This window comes from Pelodiscus sinensis, chromosome 2 (assembly GCF_052426305.1).
Source record: "Pelodiscus sinensis isolate ZL-2025 chromosome 2, ASM5242630v1, whole genome shotgun sequence".
Classification (NCBI taxonomy): domain Eukaryota; kingdom Metazoa; phylum Chordata; order Testudines; family Trionychidae; genus Pelodiscus; species Pelodiscus sinensis.
Genome location: NC_143053.1, coordinates 247657405 through 247679767, shown reverse-complemented (window position 1 = coordinate 247679767; position 22363 = coordinate 247657405). Strand labels below are relative to the sequence as shown.

The window sequence follows — 22363 nt, the reverse complement described above, 5'->3', positions numbered from 1 at the left end:
TATAACGTGATTCACTACAATATGGTAAATATATTACTACTACCTTGTTGTTGTCCCTGTTGAATCTGTGAATTCCAACAGCTTCAGGAGTAATTTCTATCACATCAAAATAGAAACCTTAAACCAAAGCAAATTAAAGAATGTCATGTTTTCTTCTAATCCAAAAAAACCTATCCATTTCAGAAAATGGCTAGAAAAATAACAAATATGTATAATGCCCATAAGAGTACAAAACTGTAACAGAGTGGAGCAAGAAAAAGTTTGATTTACTAAACTATAAATTTCAAATTTTGTACAGCATCTTCCAGACACAAAATAAAATCACAGAATGTTTCCTGACCAATTCTAGGCCACACGTTTATTGAATGAATTGTATTTCCTTTGATTTATTAAAACGTGTTTTTAAAAGCATCTCTGACGCCAGGCAGGCACCTTTAATACTTAAATATAAATACAAGCCATGTAATAAAAAAGACAAATTCAGCAACTCAGCCACGCTATGTAAAAGAAATTACCAATCAAATACCTATGTACACAAATAGTGTATATGGGTTACTAGAAAATAACTGGGTACTTAACTTAAATGAGTTTTGTTTTTCTTCATTTAAATTATCGTTCTGCGGTGGGGCTGGGAACAAGGGGTTACGTATGTAGGCTGCCCCTGGGAGAGAGGAAAACCCCAGCACTCTCTCATGTGAGAAACACCTGTCCATGGCTGCTGCACTATAAAAATTTCTGAAAGTTTTCCATTTTGGACTTTCCAAATTTTATTGTATTTTACTGTTTGTTCATCTTTATATTTTCATTATTTTTACACTGTTTCATGACTACTACTGTCATAAAATAATAGTTTAATTATTCTATGTTTTTATTTTTAAATGATTATAGGCAACTGTAACTTAGTGCTAACTGAAATCTCTTATCTGGTCTTGAACAAAGGGTCCCCTGTTTGTGTGATGATGAAACAATTTGACACTAAATACAAAGTACACACAGAATACTAAGTGTTAACTTATTCTCTAGATCATAGCATGTCCTGTGTGTGTGGTAATGAAACAGTACTATCCCGTTTTCAGTTGCCAAGATGGTTTCCAGAATAAGGGGCTGTATTAAGTGGCCAATCAAGAGGAAGGCTAAAATTAAAATTAGTCTTTCAACTAAACAGAATATTTTTGGGTATGTTTTGGTACTCTCTCTTCCCCCCCCTCCCCCCCCCCCCCCCGCCAATTCCTTAACTCTTGGCCTTTATCATCACCTAAGTTTTCATTTCTATTACTTGTGAAATAATGATTGCATCCAAGCAAACCCTGGAGTTCCCAACTCGTGAAATAATGATTGCATCCAAGCAAACCCTGGAGTTCCCAACTTTGTCAAGGTTCATACCTAGGTTTCCATTGTTTCCCACAACCGTACATTTTAGGGCTCTGGAGAATTCGTCCCAGGAGCCTGAAGCACAGTCATCTCGGATCCTTTCTCTCATTAGAGAGCCATTCTTAAAACTAAAAACAAAAAACAATAATAATCATATATTCAAAAGCTGCATTTTCCAAATCATTTGGACCCCAGGTTATTAAAAAAGATTTTGATGCACTCTAGAGGATTTAGACACACAACTTTCACCAATATTAATTGAACATATGTCTAAATACCTTAGGGTATGTCTACACTAGCCCCCTAGTTCAAACTAGGGAGGCATTCGAAGTTGCAAATGAAGCCCAAAGTGTAACAGTTAACTTGAACTAAGTACTTAGTTCAAGTTAACGTTTGACTGCAGCGTGTAGCAGTGGGCAGTTAGTTCGGACTAGGGGAATTTAAAAATGGCACCCGGACGGGAAGATGCAAATAAGAACATAAGAACATAAGAACGGCCTCATTGGGTCAAACCAAAGGTCCATCTAGCCCAGTATCCTGTCTACCGACAGTGGCCAACACCAGGTGCCCCAGCTAGGGTGGACCGAAGACAATGATCAAGCGATTTTTCTCCTGCCATCCCTCTCCAGCCTCTGACAAACAGAGGCTAAGGACACCATTTTATCCCCTGGCTAATATCCTTTTATGGACCTAACCTCCATGAAATTATCTAGCTTCTCTTTAAACTCTATTATAGTCCTAGCCTTCACAGCCTCCTCTGGCAAGGAGTTCCACAGGCTGACTACACTCTGTGTGAAGAAGAACTTTCTTTTATTCGTTTTAAACCTGCTCCCCATTAATTTCATTTGGTGTCCTCTAGTTCTTCTATTTAAGGAACTAATAAATAACTTTTCTTTATCGGCCCTCTCCACACCACTCATGATTTTATATACCTCTATCATATCCCCCCTCAGTCTCCTCTTTTCTAAACTGAAAAGTCACAGTCGCTTTAACCTCTCCTCATATGGGACCCATTCCAAACCCCTAATCATTTTAGTTGCCCTTTTCTGAACTCTTTCCAAGGCCAAAATATCTTTTTTGTGGTGAGGAGACCACATCTGTACACAGTATTCAAGATGTGGGCGTACCATAGTTTTATACAGGGGCAGTAAGATATTCTGGGTCTTATTTTCTATCCCTTTCATAATAATTCCTAGCATCCTATTTGCCTTTTTGACTGCCGCTGCACACTGCGTGGAAGTTCTCAGAGAACTGTCCACGATAACTCCAAGATCTCTTTCCTGATTTGTCGTAGCCAAATTAGCCCCATCATACTGTACATATAGTTGGGGTTATTCTTCCCTATGTGCATTACTTTACACTTATCCACATTACATTTTATTTGCCATTTTATTGCCCAATCACTCAGTTTGGTGAGATCTTCTTGGAGTCCCTCACAGTCTGCTTCTGTCTTGACTATCCTAAACAGTTTTGTATCATCTGCAAACTTTACTACCTCACTGCTTACCCCTTTCTCCAGATCATTTATGAATAAGTTGAAAAGGACTGGTCCCAGAACTGACTCTTGGGGTACACCACTAGTTACCCCTCTCCAATCTGAAAATTTACCATTTATTCCTACCCTTTGTTTCCTGTCTTTTAACCAGTTCTCAATCCAAGAAAGGACCTTCCCTCTTATCTCATTGCCATGTAATTTACACAAGAGCCTTTGGTGAGGGACCTTGTCAAAGGCTTTCTGAAAATCCAAGTATACTATATCTACTGAATCCCCCTTGTCCGCATGTTTGTTAACCCCTTCAAAGAACTCTAACAGATTAGTAAAACAGGATTTCCCTTTACAGAAACCATGTTGACTTTTGTCCAATAAATTATGTTCTTCTACATGCTTCACAATTTTATTCTTTACTATTGTTTCGACTAATTTGCCCAGTACTGAAGTTAGACTTACCGGTCTGTAATTGCCAGGATAGCCTCTAGAGCCCTTTTTAAATATTGCTGTCACGTTGGCTACCTTCCAGTCATTAGGTACGGAAGCCGATTTAAAGGATAGGTTACAAACTACAGATAATAGCTCAGCAATTTCCCATTTTAGTTCTTTTAGAACCCTTGGATGAATGCCATCCGGTCCCGGAGATTTGTTAACATTACGTTTTTCTATTTGTTCCAAAACCTCCTCTAATGACACTTCAATCCGGGACAGTTCCTCAGATTCATCATCCACAAAGGACGGTGTAGATTCGGGAATCTCCCCAACGTCCTCAGTCGTGAAGACTGAAGCAAAGAAATCATTTAGTTTCTCCACAATAGCTTTATCGTCCTTGATTGCTCCTTTTATAGCTCGATCATCTAGGGGACCCACAGGTTTTTTAGCTGGCTTCCTGCCTCTAATGTACTTAAAAAACATTTTGTTATTTCTTTTTGAGTTTTTGGCTAGCTGTTCCTCAAAATCTTTTTTTGCTTTTCTTATTACATTTTTACACTTGATTTGACAGTGTTTATGTTCCTTTCTATTTCTCTCACTAGGATTGGCCTTCCACTTCCTAAAAGATACCTTTTTGCCCCTCACTGCTTCTTTTACATGGTGGTTAAGCCACGGTGACTCTTTTTTAGGTCTCTTGCTATGTTTTTTAATTTGGGGTATACATTTAAGATATTTAAATCCCGGGCTTCATTTGCAACTTCGAATGCCTACATTAGCCTCCCTAGTTCTAACTAGGGGGCTAGTGTAGACATACCCTTACAGTGCTTTAAAAGTCTCTAACTTGGTGCAACTGATGGGACAGACAAAGGCCTTCTCTTCTTCTTTGACCTTGTCATTGCCTACGGGCCAAACGATCTCCCTGGGAAAAATTAGAGCAGTCTCAGGGTTGTCCTAGGGGCCATTTCAACATCATAGGATCACATTTCAGTTACACACCCAGCATGTCACAGAACAACCACAGTTCTTCCCATCTATGAAAGAGACATCTCCAGATACCTATTTAAAGTACAGTTATGTCCCTTTTGTACTAATAGTGCAAAGATTACATGCTTTGGGTCAAGGATTTAGCCCCTAAACCATTACCATGAATTTGATTTCCATTCATCTAAATTTAATAAATTGCCTTAGATTCTTGCTCAGCCACTTCAAATTATACAAAAATTAACCCATCCATTATATTGGCACCAGAACTTATTCCTCACAATTCTGCAGCTCCTGCTTCCCAAATTAAAAATGGGACTGTCACAATGTTGAGGCAAATGTTGTAATACACTGTACAGAATATTGAACTTTTTATTCATTATCATTTTGCAAAGGGAACGAGAAATATTTTGTTGACTTTTAACATAAGAGAAAAAATATGTAAACGGACATTACCATAAAAGTGCCATATAAGCTTTAGAATCAACAGGATTGCAGAAAATATGACCTTCTAAGGCAGGTGTTGGTTCTTGAATCCAAAGAAACAATGTGTCACTTGTACCAAGGCTAATCTGGAGAAGAAGATAATTGCAGACTTATAAAATGGGAGGCAATATAGACATTAAATTAAATCTATTTATTATTACTGCTAACTTTTTTTAAAATCACACCATTAAATGAACTGGATTCTTATTGTAACAAATGATGATTAAGGTTATCACCCAATTAAGTTCATTCCGGATAGAGAAAGAGACCCAGCAATTTATAAATTTGGAGAATTATCTTAAAAGTACAGGTATTCCACAAGTTTGTTTAAAGTCCTGCATCCAGCTCTAGAAACAGCTGCAATGAGAATCGGTCTGACTCCCGTATATAGAAAATCAACAGATTTGCTATTTTGATTTATTTGAGAACCTAAGGTTATTGTCCAGGTTACTATTTTAGTCTCTGTAGTATCTCTAACCTTAATCACAGTGATGCGAACATTTTTCATTAATGCATATTGACTTACCGCAATGTCCCCTTCTTTAAGTTTCATTCCTGCAAGCGATGCTGAAAACATACAGAAGACAGTTCAATTAATAATTAGGCATGCAAAGTATTTATGCTACATTATATATGACATTCTGTTCTGTGCAGAAAATCATACCAAGGCCTAAACACAACTTCAAAATGGACTTGAGTGGTGCGTGAGGGTTTGGAGACATTCACCCTAAATATATTAAGTTAGTCATTATAGGGCACGGGTGGGAAATAATTAGGTGTGGGCCACTCCATGTATTTTAGGAAGTTGTCATGGGCCAGATCTGGGCTCCCAGAAGGGATGGGGTCCCAGACAAAAGAGGCAGAGCTGGGAGCTAAAGAAAGAGAGAGAGAAGTGTGTGTGTGAGAAAGAGAGAGACTCGGCATGTATTATTTATACCTGCCTCTGGAATTTCCACTACATGCATCTGACGAAGTGAGTCTTTGCCCACGAAAGCTGTTAGGGTACGTCTACACTTGCTTCCTATCTCGAGATAGGAATGCAAATGTAGTGTACCGAAATTGATGAAGCACAGAATTTAAATATCCCATGCTTAATTAGCATAATCACGTCCGGCCATTTTGAAATCACATTATTGCAAAATAAAACGCCCCATGTAGCAGCAACTTCTCTCTCGAAATAACTGTTACTCCTCATAAAATCCTTCTGGCAATGATGGGGCTCATATCCTCTTATCTGCAGTGTCAACAGATCTTGGTTTAAGATTGTTTTGGGACAAAAGATATGGAAAACTTTTCTGAAGCAGGTTGTAGGGAACTGAGACATTTTGGACATGTCATACTTTCTCATTCCCCAGGATTCTGCACTGGGCAAATCACTTAATCTCCCTTATTTCCCCATCTGTAAAGTGAAACCAAGGACAGTCCCTTTTGCCTACATTTTCCATGACTTGTCTATTTTGATTAGAACTGTCTTTTACTATACATATGTACAGTGTCTAGCAAAAAGAAGCTCCTACCCTGGTCACTGTAATACAGATAAATAATTTTAAAATTTCAAGAAATAGTGCTTCTGCACTCCAGTCCATGGGAGTTTTCAGAACTTCCATAAGCATATACAGGCAGTCCCCGGGTTACATACAAGATAGGGACTGTAGGTTTGTTCTTAAGTTGAATTTGTAAGTAAGTCGGAACTGGTACATATTGTAGGGGAAACTGTAGCCAAACATTTCTCCAGAGCTCAGTTTTATTCTCCCACACCTCACTTCCCTCAGTCCTTTATTCTCAAGCTGAGGTGTCTGCTGAGAAAAGCCGCTCCACGTCTCCCTGGTCTGCTGGGGGAGGGGAAAGCTCTAGCTTCGCGTCTCCCTGGTCTGCTGGGGGGAAGCAGCTAGTGCGGGGTTGCCTCACCCCGTTTGTAAGTAGGGATCCGATGTCAGTCGGATCCATGTAACCCGGGGACTGCCTGTATTTCCATAAATATAGCACATCTTGGACACTAGGGAATTTTGAAGACCTGCAATTATCTCTTAATTAGAATTTTAATAAAGGGCATCATTAAAATCTCTGCACCAATGAGATTAATGAGGAAGTTTAAAAGAATAAAAACAAACTTTCCAGCGCTCTGATGCCTGATCTCCTGATGTCTTTTTCAAGGAAGGCTTAGCACTATATCTTATAGTGTTGACATTTGTCTTCTGGTCATTGTTTTCCCTTTCAAAAAAATATATGCACTCTACACGAGTAACTATCTAAAGCACAGCAGTATCATTAATGCAGTGTTTGGGACTGTGAATGTGAAATTATACGCTACTTTTTTAAGGGTTTATTTCCTGTATATAGAATTTTACTTTTAAAACTTTTTACAGATTTTAATGGCAGATTTCTTTTTAAAGGTTTGGGAATTGTTTGTCTTACTTTAAATATGTTTATTTGAACTAGGTGTTCTCTCCTTCACACACAGGACCAAAAGCTTAACTAAATAAAAGTTCTAGTAGTTAAGATTAAATCTTTGATCTCTGTTTCTGCCTTCAGGCTTGGAAGACAAAAGCAAGTTCTTTAAACAATAGATTTTCTCAAGCTAAAATGAAACTGTTAACTGGCAAAGGAAGTTTCTGAGACGTAGACAAACAAAAACTTATCAAGGTAGAATTTAGGTGCACAGTGATGATGAGATGCATTTGGAGTCTATACACTATATATCTCAAACAAAGTGTGTTATCTCAGAAGAATCAGTGACAAAAGCTGTTGGAAAAAGGTGCCTGTGTGTGACATTCTTCCACCATCTGTAGATCATCTGTATATTGCAATATGCACTGAATAAATCTCAATTTTCAAACACAGAATTATGGAAGCATATTTGTTTACTCTCTCACCTGGATTGTCACCGGTAAATGCTACAACTTTACAGTCTGGACTAAACCCATAGCGTTGAATATAATATGGAGAAAGAGAGCCCTAAGGAGTAAACAACATGTTAAGAAAGCTGAAAAGTGCAAATTAATCCCACAATGCCAAATACATCGATAACTCAGATAGCCAACTAATTCTGTAGCAAAGATGTAACCGATAAACTGATTAATCTTATCAGTTAATGCTATAGGCTACATGCATCTCCCACCCCCTTGCCAGTACATTTTTTTAGCAGACTGGCCAGCAGCCCAGCTCATCCCCAGTTTGTTCAGGATCTGGGACCTACCCATGCTGTGACTCTGCATTTAAAGTGTATTAGGAGCTGGGCGGGAGGGTGGGCGGGCAGGCAGGCAGGCAGGCAGGCAGGCAATCTGGCTCACACCGGGTCCAGGAGCTCAGACCCCCACTGGACAGGGGCTGTTGCCACCCTGCACTGTTGCCTCTATATCAGAGGCAACAGCACGGGGCAACAGGCAGCCAGTCTGTGAGGGGAGCTGGTTTTTAAACTGGCTTCCCTCGCAGACCAGCTCTTGCCTGGGACCCCACAGGCTGCCTCTGATAAAGAGGCAGAAGTGTAGAGTGGCAAGGGGCTCCTCGGGATTGGGGATGCAGTGCACTGGCTGCCAGCCTCACCGCAAGGGACTACAGAATAGTCGAGTAACCAATAAGAATTCATGAAGTTAATCAACTATTTAATTAACCGATATTTAACATCCGAATTCTGTAGTACTTCTATAGAAGTTACAATCACTATTTACATTTATTTTATACTGTTGTGCTTTAGAGATTTTTGAGCTAACATTTTTATAAGATACCAACAAGTAAACCTCCTGAAAACCTCCCTCAGATCAAATTCTGAAATGAAGCCAACAGCAGCATTTTGACTTGAGATCTCCTTCCAGGTACTCAGCACATAAATGCACATGTTCCCCATCCACGTATATATTAATATTAAAAATGAGACAAATACAGAATGATATGCAAACACACAACTAGTATGCATCACCATCACACGATATAAATGTTCATCAGTGATTATCTTTTATTTTCTGGTTAAGGATTCCATTTTTTCATGTCTCCCCAATAACAAAACCAACAAATAGCAGCCAAAGACTCTTCTTTCTTTTGGTGGTACTGATCAGACCAAATCAATCTATTTCAAGAGGTATTCAGCCAGATTTGTTTTGACAATATAACAAAGATATGCTAGGGGAACAGAGGGCTTTTAATAAACCTGATAACTGACTGAAGTTATTGCATGAGTCCTTCAAACTTTATAACTACCATACTCTACTGCACTTGAGAAGCTTGAATGTCAGATAATCGTATTTCTTCAGTGTTAGAAATACAGTATTATTCACTCTTAAGTCAAACAACTGTTCGCAGATGTGCAAGGAAAGAAGAGAGACTTCTATCATTTGAGCATTGCTAACGGGGTCACCACAATCTTAGTCTTTGTATCCGCAGCATGCAAAGACCCTGGGGAAAATAGTGACAGCCAACAGCCACCAAAGTAGGGCTTGTGCATCCTTTCAAAGTTATCAGCACTCCTGCTCTGGAATGCAGTTCCATAGTACTCCTGAACATATTAGGTCAGTCAGAACAGCTCGGGGAGCTTACTACTGGAGCACAGCCTCCCTCTACAAACACAGATCACAAGGACCCTACTGTTACACACAGAGCACACCCCTGAAATGTTCCAGTGCCTTGTTCATCCGCAGTTATCCTCCACAAGCACATACCAGTACTGAGCTGGATGGCACAACAGGTCCCAGCTTTTCTTCTAATCCTGGTGCACAAGCACTAAGGCAGGTAGTGGACCACATTTTATCATGAATCTGCAGTAAATTCATTCCAGAACCTATGAGACAACAGCATAAAAACATGAGATGTAAACCCTGAAACATGAGACTACGTTAATGAAAAGAAAACAAAGATACTGTATTAGAGGATTTCACCTGGCTAAAGGCAGAGAAAAAACTATACACAAACATGGGACATTTAATACTGATGTCGAAGCAAAAACACGCTCTTCTGTGTTTAGGCAGCTAACAAGCAGCTTTATTAATTAATAAAGCACAGCATGAGCTAAACGTGGTCACAGCAGAGCCAGACCTAGTAAAGCTGCTAATACAATCAATCTTGGTATCTTTATACTTTTAACCAAACAGTCTGACGTCAGGGCATCTAATTACAGAAATCCTCAATTAAATTTGGAAAAACAAAGCTTTATCAACAAGATGGCGGACAGGTGCGAGGGAGTACATCTCCTGTCCTAACCAGCCCAATTAACACATACCAATAGCCCATCCTGTAGGCCTCTTCTCACGGGGTGACAGAAAGTTCACTCTGGTCTACGTGCTTGAGAGAAAAGCTGAAATGGTTTCTGATATACAAGATGGCTTCTAGCTAAATATGAAAATGGTTTCTACAGCTTCTACACTGACATGGAATGGTCTCAGCTCGGCAGAGCTCAGGGATGCTGTACTGTTACCAACGCACAACTCTGTGGTAGTTTTCATTTTGGAAAGGGCTAGAAATCTTTCCCACTGCATAGGGGCCAGGTATAGCCAAACTTCTTGCCCTCCAACCGGTGAGGCTAGACTGTGAAAATAGGTGGGGAATACATCCATAGAACCTGCAATCCCTCAATACTAGCCAGCAAAATGAGATGCACATGCTGCACGCAATCAAAGGATGATGCAGCAACTGCATTCTCTTTGCATAAGGGAATTGTGCCTGAGGCACAATATTGCAGGAATTCCTACAAAGGTGGTATGTACTTTTGCCTTGTACCTAGCTTGGGGGGTGATTTTAGTCCATCATTTAGCCCTTATTAATCCTTCTAAAATCCCTGTAAGGTTATGTTTGTATTATTACCCCCTTTCCAAAGGGGAAAACTGATCCTGATTTGTCATGGACCAAATTTTAAAAAATAACCTCTAATTTTGTGTGATACAAATTTTGAGTGTTCAGTTTTATACATTTAAGACATGATTTTCAGACTTATTGAATGTCTTCAAGTCGAGTTGATCTCAATGGGTATGTCTACACTAGAAAGTTAGTTCGAACTAACGGACGTTAGTTCGAACTAACTTTCCTATGCGCTACACTAGCGCTCCGTTAGTTCGAACTTAATTCGAACTAACGGAGCGCTTAGTTCGAACTAGGTAAACCTCATTTTACGAGGACTAACGCCTAGTTCGAACTAGCTAGTTCGAACTAAGGGCTGTGTAGCCCTTTAGTTCGAACTAGTGGGAGGCTAAGGCTTCCCAGGTTTCCCTGGTGGCCACTCTGGCCAACACCAGGGAAACTCTATTGCCCCCCTCCCGGCCCCGGAGCCCTTAAAGGGCCACGGGCTGGCTACTCACTTTGTGCCAGTTGCAAGGCTGCCAGCACCCGTGCCTGCACAGCCTGCACCTGCCACACTATGAGCCAGCCATCCGAGGGCTCCCAGCCCTCCACTGCTCCCCACGACCAGCCTGGCGGCTCCCGGGAGCCTGCCCGGGGGCGCAAAAGGCGGGCGCCCGCCTGGTCAAGTGCGGAGATCGTGGACCTCATCGAGGTTTGGGGGGAAGCCTCAAATGTCCACGATCTCCGCACTAGCCACCGGAACGCGGCCGTCTATGGACGCATGGCTGCCAGCCTGGCCGCCAGGGGCCACCAGCGCAGCCGGGAGCAGGTGCGCTGCAAGATTAAAGACTTGCGGCAGTCCTACTCCCGGGCCTGCCTGCCAGGGGCTGACCCGGAGGCCTGCCCCCACTTCCATGCCCTGGACCGCATCCTGGGGCCTCATGCCGTCCCTGCCCCCCGGGACGTGATTGACCCCGGGGCAGAGGGACCGCTCCTGGACACCGAGGAGGAGGAAGAGGGCTCTGAGAGCCAGGAGCCTGCTGCCAGCCTTCCCAGGACCCGGGACCCCCGAGGCACCCCACAGAGCCGCTCGCCTGCATCATCAGAGGCCGGGGAGGCATCCACCTGTGAGTACCCTCGTGTTCCCCTTATGTGTACGGGGGGCTGGGGCGAGAGGGAGCCCCGGGACCGTGCGCCTGGGCCTTGCCCACTACGGAGCAGCAGCTGGGGATCCTGCAGGGGCCCTGGCCTTGCAGAGGGGAGCTGGGTTTCACACACCTGGGCCCCTGGGGTAATTGACCGCTGGTCTTCTTGCACCACAGCTGCAGCACCGGGGACTGCAGGGCGCACCACCCCGCCTGCAGCAGCCGCCCGCGCCCGGGCAAGCAGGACAGCCAGGAACCAGGAGGACTACCAGAGGCGGCATCTCCGGTTCCTGGACCGACAGCTCCGTCTCCAGGACCACTGGGTCCAGGAGGACCTCAGGCTGCGCCAGAGGAGTCTGGAGGCCCTGGAGGAGCAGGGCCGTGCCCTGCGAGGCCACCTCCAGAGCCTGCTAGACCGCTTTCCATTTCCTCCTCCCCCTGCTCCCCCTCTTGCTCCCCCTCTTGCTCCCCCTGCTCCCCCTCTTGCTCCCCCTCTTGCTCCCCCTGCTCCTCCTGCTCCTCCTGCTTCCGCTCCTGCTTCCTCCACACCCCCTGTCCTCTCTGCCCCCCCCTCCACAACCATTCCCCACCGACGCCCCCGGACCCGCAGTGTGGCGAGACGGGAGAGGCACCCAGACTCCCACCCCTGAGCTTTCCTTTCCCTTCCTCCCTTCCCTCCCCTCCCCTTCCAGCTCCCTCGTCCCAGGTTTCCCCCTCCCTTCTCCCACCTTCATTCCTCCCTCCCCCACCCCAGTTCTGTGAAATAAACAGACGTTTTTGTTGGAAAAACAGGTGTCTTTATTTGACAGTAGGTAGGGAGGGGAAAGGGGAAGGGGGGGGTAGGGTGGAAGAAGGCCCCGGTGGGGCATGCAGGGAGAGGTCAGTCCTCCTCCTCCTCCACCTGGAAGCTCTCCCGCAGGGCTTCCCGGATCCGGATGGCCCCCCGCTGGGCTTCCCGGACGGCGGCGGTGCGGGGCTGACCGTAGTGTCCAGCCATGCGGTCAGCCTCAGCCATCCAGGCTGGCAAGAAAGCCTCCCCCTTCCGCTCACACAAATTGTGGAGCACACAACATGCCGCCACCACGGGAGGGATGTTGTGCTCGGCCAGGTCCAGACGGGTGAGGAGGCATCGAAAGCGGGCTTTCAGTCGCCCGAAGGCCCCCTCCACCACGATGCGGGCCCTGCTCAGCCTGTTATTGAAGGCCTGGCGGGAGGGATTGAGGTGTCCCGTGTAGGGCTTCATGAGCCAGGGCTGCAGTGGGTAGGCGGCATCCCCCACCAGGCAGACGGGCATGTCCACGTCCCCGACCCTGATGTGGCGGTCGGGGAAGAAGGTCCCGTCCTGCAGCCGCTGGCACACGGAGGAGTTCCGGTACACCCGGGCGTCGTGTGCTTTGCCGGACCAGCCCACATTTATGTCCGTCAACTGTCCCCGGTGGTCACATACGGCCTGCAGGATGACGGAGAAGTACCCCTTGCGGTTCACGTACCGGGACGCCTGGTGTTCCGGGGCACGGATGGGGATGTGCGTCCCGTCGATGGCCCCCCCGCAGTTGGGGAAGCCGAGGGCGCCGAATCCCCGGATGACGGCATCCGGGTTGGCGAGGCGGACCACCCTGCGGAGCAGCGCCCGGTTGATGGCCTTGACCACCTGCGGAGAGAGACACAGCAAAGCGTCAATCAGTGGGGCGCCCGGGTGGCTGGGAGCGTGCGTGCCCTGGCAGTGCCCCGCGCCCCACTCCCGGAAGCAACCCCCCTGGCGGCGTGTAGTACGGCCGGGACAGCCCGACCCCTCCGGTGCGGGGCGCTTTCGCCTCCTCCCGCCCCCCCCTTTGTCCCTGGGGCGGCCCATCCCCTCCTCGCAGCCCCCCTCCCCCCCGGCTCGGTGGCCGACGAGCGCCGTACCTGCATGAGCACTGCTCCGACAGTGGATCTCCCCACGCCGAACTGGTTCCCGACGGATCGGTAGCTGTCCGGCGTGGAGAGCTTCCAGAGGGCGATGGCCACCCGCTTCTGGAGGGGGATGGCGGGCCTCATGCGAGTGTCCCTTCTTTGCAGGGCAGGGGCGAGCCACTCGCAGAGCTCCAGGAAGGTGTCCCTCCTCATCCTAAAGTTCTGGGTCCACTGTCGGTCGTCCCAGCGCTCCAGGACGATGCGGTCCCACCAGTCGCTGCTGGTGTCCAGACGCCAGATGCGGCGGGGCACGCCGGTGCCGGGGCGCCGCCGCGGCTCCTCCACGGCCCCCAGGGCGGCCAGGCGGAGAGGCAGGGGGCTGACGTTCCCCAGGTGGTGCCAGGCAGCCTCGAGCCATTGCTGGCAGGCTTGCAGCAGCAAGTCCAGAACGTGCACCAGAAGGTGCAGGGCGAGCCGTGGCTCCATGTTGCCACCTGCGGCGGCCCCCCCGAAGGGAAGCACCGACACAGACGGGCACAGAGACCGACGCTTTGCTGTCCCTCGGCGAGGTTGGCAAGCAAGCAGGAAAAGCTGAGAACCGGCTGTCCAGGGGGGGTCCCTTTAAGCACGAGCCTCAGATAGCCTCAGACAGCAGCCACACAAAGCAACTGCTGACCTGATGCCCTGCCAGAACCGGTTTCAGCTGCCCTTAAATGCCCCCCTGCGTCCAATCAGTGTGGACGCGCTAGTTCGAACTAGCAAAACGCTAGTTCGAACTAGTTTTTAGTTCTAGATGCGCTAGTTCGAACTAGCTTAGTTCGAATTAACTAATTCGAACTAAGTTAGTTCGAACTAGCGCTGTAGTGTAGACGTACCCAATGAGAGTTGTGGGTACTCAGCACCTCAAAAATCATATTTAATGTATGAATTACTGGATTCTTTTTTAATTCAGTCTTAATGATTGGCAAAGGCCACATAAGTGACTCTCTGTCAGAGCCAGGATTAGAGCTGAGGTAACTCCATTTACACTGCTCCAGCTTCTCCTCTAGCTAAAAAGAACATTTTTAAAACTCATGATCGACTGACCACCAACTGTGACAGCTCATATCCTGTACTAATCTAAGATATATTTAATTAGATATTTCACTGCATCTTAATAACCAGAGGTGAATCCTGCTAACTTACTAATAATGTTATCCTGTGCTAAAGACATTTTTGCTTTTATAGCTAATTAGCCCAAGAACCTGCTTTTTTCAATGACAGAAACTCAGTCATTGTTCAAAATGACTGGTAAATCTGAAACCAGTGGAATTTTGCTCAGTGTTACTGACCTTTAGACACTTGCATACATACAGGGAGAATGAAACTTGCCCTCAGCACATAGACTGTGCGATCAGGCTCTCCATAGAGTTTTGTGGGGCTGGAGAGGGAGGGAATGAAAAGTAGTCCACTCCCCAAGCAACTGGCAGACCACTAAACTGCAATATGGCCCCTCTGCATCCCCCATACAAGTACAGTAAAACTCCAGTGGTCCGGAACCCAATGGTCCAGCACTCCTGATGGTCCGGCACCATCTGGAACCCAGAAGTGCTCCGGGCAGCCGGACAATTGGAGCTGCTCTGCCCCCGGCTTCCCCGATTCAGCCGCTGCTGAAACTGACCAGCAGCTGACTCTGGTAAGCTGGGGGCAGAGCAGCTGGGGTGCTGCCGGGTTGGTCCCATAGCACCATGGGGCACATCCCCCCCACTCCACCCCAGACTCCTCATAGCCCCCCCTTCCGATGGTCCAGCATATTTGATAATCCGGCACCCCCTGGCTCCTGAAGGTGCCGTATTATCAGAAGGTAACTGTATATGAAATTATTGGATATGCAAGCACTGAGGTAGATGCCACACCGTAATTCTTAACACCCTCCTCTGCTCCAAGTCATTTAAAGCTATTAAACAGCCCCCATCCACAGTGCTCATAGGGTGCAGAAACAACCCCAACTGCCAGTGCGGCCCCTCTTCTGCAAGCATTCTGTCTCTCTTACATACATAGAGAGAGAGAGAGAGAATATGCTAGATCTCTGCACTTTGGTGTCTTAACATTTTATAGACATATCCAACAGTAAGTACGTAAGGTATATTTAAACCAAATAACCCAGCCCAGCTTTACAAAGAGAGTGTATTATACACTTTTGAGACACTGGAATAACTCAGGCTACATCGTAAGAAATTCAGATTACATTTTACTTGAGTTAGTGATATGTAAATGAAATTAAATGCATTTGATTGACTCAATTTCCTTTTATGCAAATTAAATACACTTAATAAATTATATGATGGTTAATTTGCCCTATGATTCAGAAGCAGGAATTCGACACAGCACACTTTCCATGGACATGAGATGTGTTTCTCTTCCCTGAGGTCAATCAGAACTACCACCACCAAATACAGAAAATACTCTTCCATAGAGGAGAAGGGGGAATTGAACAAAGAGTTCCGGCCCTCGGGAAATTCTACGTAAGGGATGGGAGGCAAACAATGATTGTCTTCAGCTGACTTCACAGAAAGCTACCCACCTCGAGAGAATAGATGAAAGCACTAGGAAATAAAAAGAACTCTAACAGAGGTGCAGCTAAGCAGCTAGACTCAGGTCAGAAAAAGATATGCTCTGGCCTGAAGAACTTTACATTAAATAAGAACTGAGGTGAGAAATTATTATGTGTAACAATTTCTTTTAGATTATTAGGCTTAGCTAGTGTTCTTGACTTTTACTTAGTAACTTGCTTTGCTGTGTCTATTATCACTTGCAACCACTTAAATCTTACTTTTTATACTTAATAAAACCACTTTTGTTTATTATGAAATCCAGAGTAAATAATTCTTATCTGGGGAAGGGGGAAGCAACAGCTATGAATCTCTCTCTTTCACTGATAAGGAGGATGAATTCATGAGTTTTCTGTGTGAAAACTTGTATACAAAGAATGATTTATCTGGTGTTTTGGTCCCTATTTGGGGCTGTGCTCCTGGGTGCTGTCAAGTCCTTGTATCTGAGCCCTGCCAGAGCTGAACAGTTATCAGAGTCTGTGTTACTATGCTGAGGAGTGGTTACCCCAATTCTGTGTTTTTGCTGGAGGAGCTTCTGGCTCAGCAGAACAGAGTGATGGGGTATCCAGACGACAGGTAGGAGGACTCAGGAGGTATGATCTGTCCATCAGTGACAGCTGCAAGAGGATCTCTATAACTCAATCTGTCACAAAATTGTTTAGTCCTCTAGTGCAGTGTTTCTAAAAGTGTTCCGCAGAATCACTTTGAGAAACACATTAACTGGCCACCCCGGTTTGTTTATTTACTAGTGCTGCAACCATGGACCCTCGCAGCTCCCATTGGCTCGGTTTCATCCTTTGCAGCCAATGGGAGCCACGGGAAGCAGTGTGGGCCAGGCCACCGCTTCCCACCGCTCCACTTGGCTGCAAAAAATGAAATGTAGCCAATGGGAGACATGAGGCTCTGCGGTGCCAGTAAATAAACTAACTGGGGAGGCCAGTTAATGTGTTTCTCGAAGTGATTCCACAAAACAGTTTCCAAAACACTGCTCTAGTGTAACTTGACAGGATTTTTTAAAGCCTATGTGACCTGAAGTTAAACTTATAGAAATGAAGAGTAGGTCTGTTATATGACCATTTTTTTCAGAGATTTATTTCCAAATACAGGCAGTCCCCGGGTTACGTACAAGATAGGGACTGTAGGTTTGTTCTTAAGTTGAATTTTTATGTAAGTCGGAACTGGTACATATTGTAGGGGAAACTGTAGCCAAACATTTCTCCAGAGCTCAGTTTTATTCTCCCACACCTCACTTCCCTCAGTCCTTTATTCTCAAGCTGAAGTGTCTGCTGAGAAAAGCCACTCCGCGTCTCCCTGGTCTGCTGGGGGGGGGGCGCTAGCTTCGCGTCTCCCTGGTCTGCTGGGGGAAAGCAGCTACTGCGGGGTTGCCTCACCCCGTTTGTAAGTAGGGATCCGATGTCAGTCGGATCCATGTAACCCGGGGACTGCCTGTACAATATACAGGATCAATGGAAGGAAATTGCAAAAGATGAGAAAAAAATAGGCTTTGCATCAGCAGTATAAAAAATCTTGCATAATATTTATTTTTATTATTGCTATTAGGATGATCTCCCATTATGTTAACAGAAGACAAGGGATGGAAGACAACATGTAATTTAACTTTCATCTAGTAAAGAGTGGCACCATAATGTATGATTTCACTCTCCCATCTTTTTCACACCAAGGTTTAATAACTTTACATCCTCAGAACAGAATATTTACTCTAGATATTTAAATGTCCAGAGGAACAACAGAATTAGATGGGTACCATGTGTGTAAGTTATAGCTGGTTAAAAGTTATATGTGAAAAGTTTCAATTGAAACAAAAAAATTCCCATTTTATGCAAAGTTTTTCACATTTTTTTTTGACCCACCCCAAAAAGTTTCAATTTCCAAAACTGAAAAAGTTGGTTTTTCATCCCTTTCTTCTCTCTCTGAAAAAAGTTTTCAGAAACCACACCATTTTAGTTTTTCATCAAAAATATATGGAACATTTCAACCAAAATGAACATTTATTTTCATTTGAAAAGTCATTTTTTCCTCACATACTCAAAAAATCCAAAAGTGTTTGACCATTTCAGTACAGAATGTTGGGACTGATCCCCCAAGGGACTCAGGGGCTCTATGAGGGCACCCTGAACTCCCAAAATATCCAAGGGTTGCACTAACTGTCCAAAAGCTGCAATAAAGATGATGGGAGTGATGGATGCTCAGCATCCTTCAGAGTTTTTCCCACCAGGGAATATGATTCAGCCCCCCCCCCCCCCCCCAGCAAAAAAAAAAAAAAAAAAAAAAGATTGCTGAAGTTTACATCATCAATACACTGAAAATTAAACAAAATACTGAAATTGCTAATTACATTAAGACTAGGTCATAAACATGATCATTTCATGCTGGCAGTAGATAAGCATAGACAGCCTTGCATGTTTTAGGGTCTGTGTCAGGTGTATTATGCCTTTCAGGGACAGTCATGCACTTCCAGTGAAAGCAATCCCGGGAGCAATCAAGGAACCCTATCCTGCCCTGCCTCAAGCTAACAGAGTAGGAAAGAGAGGACCCATAGTCCCTCTGGCCACTACATGGTGGGATTTTTCCACTGCTGTAATAACTCCATATTATGGATACTTGTCAGTTAACAGTCCCAATTAACCACAACACACACATCTTGCTCTGCATTTAAAACTCTGGACTGGAAGGCTGACTCAGCCCCAGCCGACAATTTGAAGTTTTAAATGCTGCTGCCGTGGAACAGCCTCTATCCACAGTGAGTCAGGCTCACTGCGGACAGAGGCTGTTCTGTGGGATGCCGAAGCAGCCTCTATCCGCAAGGAGCTTGGGGCCCCTCACAGACAGGGGCTGCTACTGCCCCATGCTGCTGCCTCTGCATCAGAGGCAGCAGCACGGGGCAGCAGGCGGGAGCTGATCCATGAGGAAAGCCGGTTTAAAAAACCAGCTCCCCATGAGGACTGGCTCCCGCCTGCCACCCCACACCGCTGCCTCTGATACAGAGGCAGCAATGTAGGGTAGCAGGAGGCTCCCTGAGAGTGAGGCCAGGAGTGCACTGGCTGCCATCCTCGCCCACAGGGGCCATCGAATAATCGTGTAACTGTTAAAATTGTGCGGGTACACAATTACCTAATTAAACGATTGCTAACATCCCTACTCCATATAGGTTAACAGAAGCATTCTTTTATTGATATCCTTTTACACTTCTAAGCACAGTAGCTATGTCGAGCTAAGTTTTAAGTACAGATCATGTTTAAGTTTGGTTTCTCTGCTTCAAACCTCTGAGATAAAAGCTATATGAACTTTTTTTAGTTGCTCCTCCCTGACCTGTCGCCTAAGGGAAAGGGAAAGTAGAGGGCCTGCCTGCCAAGGAGAACATTAAGAAAAAAGCAGCTCAGCTGGCCAAGAGGGTTCAGAGGCCCTAAAAAATTGACACTTTTAAAGCTAGATTTTGGCCTGTCACTAACTCCTAAATCCTACACAGAGCCCAAAGCATATATGAGGTTCCAAGCTGCCCAAGAGGGGGATGCAGATATGAATTCCTTGCTACCTTATTGAAGTGAGAGATACTGCACTTCTTCCCAGCCTTGTTACTAGAAAGGAGATGAAATAGTGAGTTGAACTTGATCTCCACCTGTGTCTTCAATTCTGGCTTTACCATCTTTTTATGCTACCACTTCACTGACTGCCTTAATATCTAACCATGAAACTTGGGGTGGGGGGAAGGGAACAACCCCATGTGGGCAAGAGGAAGCTGGGAGGGAGAGAATATGCCCCTGGCCCCCAGCCTCCTACACTCCCCACACACACATCCCCAAGGCTCTGCCCTGAAGGACCTGGGCAAGTCTTCTAGTACATCATAAAGTAGAAACAAAGTGCACAAACTCATTTTTAAAAGAATCTTTGAGGGATCCTGATAGAAAGAGGAGGTCAGTTTTTATGTTTGCACGCACACACGCATGCATGCACCTGGGGGCAAAGAGGTAACCGTATTAAGATGAACACTAAAATAAGAGTAATTAATTCATTGCAGAGCTACACATTTAAAATACATTCCTTATCAGAGTAGTAATACTTAAACATGTGGGAAACACCTTGTCCTTCTTCTATTCATGATGGGGAGACAGGGAAACTCCCATGCAGAACTGTTCCCACCCAAAAAGAACAGACAACACTTACCATCACAATAATCAATGGGTGCATACACACTTAGAAAAAGGGATGCTGCAAAGCTACTAACCACAGAGATTCTCTGAAAGACAAAGATAACATGAAATAGTAACACTCATCAACTCTGATGCCAAAACAACTGCAGCTTGTGTAAGTCAAAGCAACAACATACTAATAAAATTTCAGCAATGGGTACTGTCTGCCAGAAAGTATTATCCAGTAAAATTTTCTTGCCTGGGCTTATAGTAGACAGCCATCTAAAAAGAAACCTTATGAAACATACAACATACACACAATATAGGAATGTATTCTGTCTTAGTACACATTACTGTACAGCCATGATATATCTAAGGGCCACAATTTAATAAAAATAAGTCTAGATACAAAAAAACAAGCAGACAGAAAAATCAAAGAATACTTGACAGCATAGAAATCATACCAATAGCATCTATTGGTGAACCCAAAGGGAAACCAAAGCTAAACACAGACGAGATCTTACAAACGTCTCCTTTTGTGAGAGACTCTTCCATCACCCCAACATGAGCACTCGTCTTCCTGAGTCAATCAACTTCTTCCCAAGTCAAGCAACATAGCCCACCCCTGCAGTTAACCCTCTGATAGCAATCAACTATGCTACCCATTACTATGCCACAGACTCACTTCTCAGAGATAGACGGTAGATGGTCTCTAAGGAGGGTCATAAGGATGGCAAGACTTAATGACTCTCTATACCTTCTTTAGGCACTACTCAGGGACACATTTCAGCATGGCTGAGATGGACCCAGCCCTTCCTTGTACTCCAATGAACACTAGCTGCCTGAAAGAGAATGAGGGGGGTTGGATTAAAGATTGGTTCTGGCTCCGCTCTCTAAACCATCCAGAAAAACAGGCTGGCACAGTGGAGGGAACACACCACATCCTCTATAACAATGTTTTCCAAATGGTGTTCTGCAAAGTGAAAATAAGGGATCTGCGAGAAAATTCCATTACAACAACATTTTATGATTAAAAAAAAATAATTAATATTATGTGATTTTTGTTTTTAAATATGTGCAATTAAGCTAAATATTGATCTCACGACCTTGTTTAGCATTTGTTTATTATTATCCTTACTTATTTGTGGTCTACATTTTCAGTTCCATATATTAGACTGTTATTTGGAGTTCCACAAAATTATTTTGAGTTTAAAAGGGTTCCATGGCCAAATAAAATTGGGAAACATTGATCTATAAAGTAGCGAGCTACAAAGTAATGTGTGTACTGCATACAGGTCCTTAAGATAAATTCTTACCAAGACAGAATTCCTCTGGGGAATTCTGGTTATAATATGGCACTGCCACATCCCTTTCAGCACCACTAGGGAAGCCAAATTACAATCTACTCCTCAGCCCCTAGATCTGATCAAGGACTCAGATCACAAGGATCCTGGCTTAATTCACTTCTGCATGAATTTATTCTTAAATCTGTGACCAGAATATGTAGTTTGTCTTTTATCCATTCCATATCCTCTCACCCTAGAACAAGAAGTGTCACAATGACATTCATGAAAATACAGAGAGAACAATATTAAAGAAAAACGTTCTTTACAAAGTATATGGTGAACCTGTGAGACTTACTGCAGCAGGATATCAACTTGTCCATATCAGGAAGGTATTTTAAAATTAGGGATGCTAACATATAGTCATTTCAATGATTAATCAAATGACTACACGCATCCCCCTCCCGCCCCTTGCTGCCTCTCATACAGAGGCAGCAAGGGGCGGGGAGGAGAGGCAGGGAGCCAGTGCCAGTGGGAAGCTAGCTTTTAAGCCAGCTCCCCACAAGCACCAGATCCTGCAGAGCCAACTGCTCACCCCCACACTGCTGCCTATGATAGAGAGGCAGCAGCGTGGAGGGTGAGGGGGGCAGGCAGGAGCCGATACACTCAAGAAGCCAGCTTCAAAGGGATTTATCACCTTGCTCTGAAACACTGAATATTAGTCACTGCTTGAGGCAGAACATCAGATTTTCAGCCTTGAGCAGTTAAAATAATAATTGTT

The 22363-nt window shown here is 44.8% G+C and overlaps 1 protein-coding gene across 2 annotated transcripts in view; it reads right to left on the bottom strand.

Moving 5' to 3' along the window:
* XYLB (xylulokinase) overlaps positions 1–22363 on the bottom strand; it is a 123345-nt gene that overhangs the window by 82367 nt on the left and 18615 nt on the right. For both annotated transcript variants that reach the window (XM_075922828.2, XM_075922825.2), the window contains exons 8-14: positions 20334–20406; positions 9412–9530; positions 7633–7714; positions 5286–5326; positions 4730–4845; positions 1384–1499; positions 44–117 (exon numbers count right to left, since the gene is read on the bottom strand). In XM_075922828.2, the coding sequence (XP_075778943.2) occupies positions 44–117; positions 1384–1499; positions 4730–4845; positions 5286–5326; positions 7633–7714; positions 9412–9530; positions 20334–20406 (621 nt within the window). The remainder of the gene's footprint in view (positions 1–43; positions 118–1383; positions 1500–4729; positions 4846–5285; positions 5327–7632; positions 7715–9411; positions 9531–20333; positions 20407–22363) is intronic.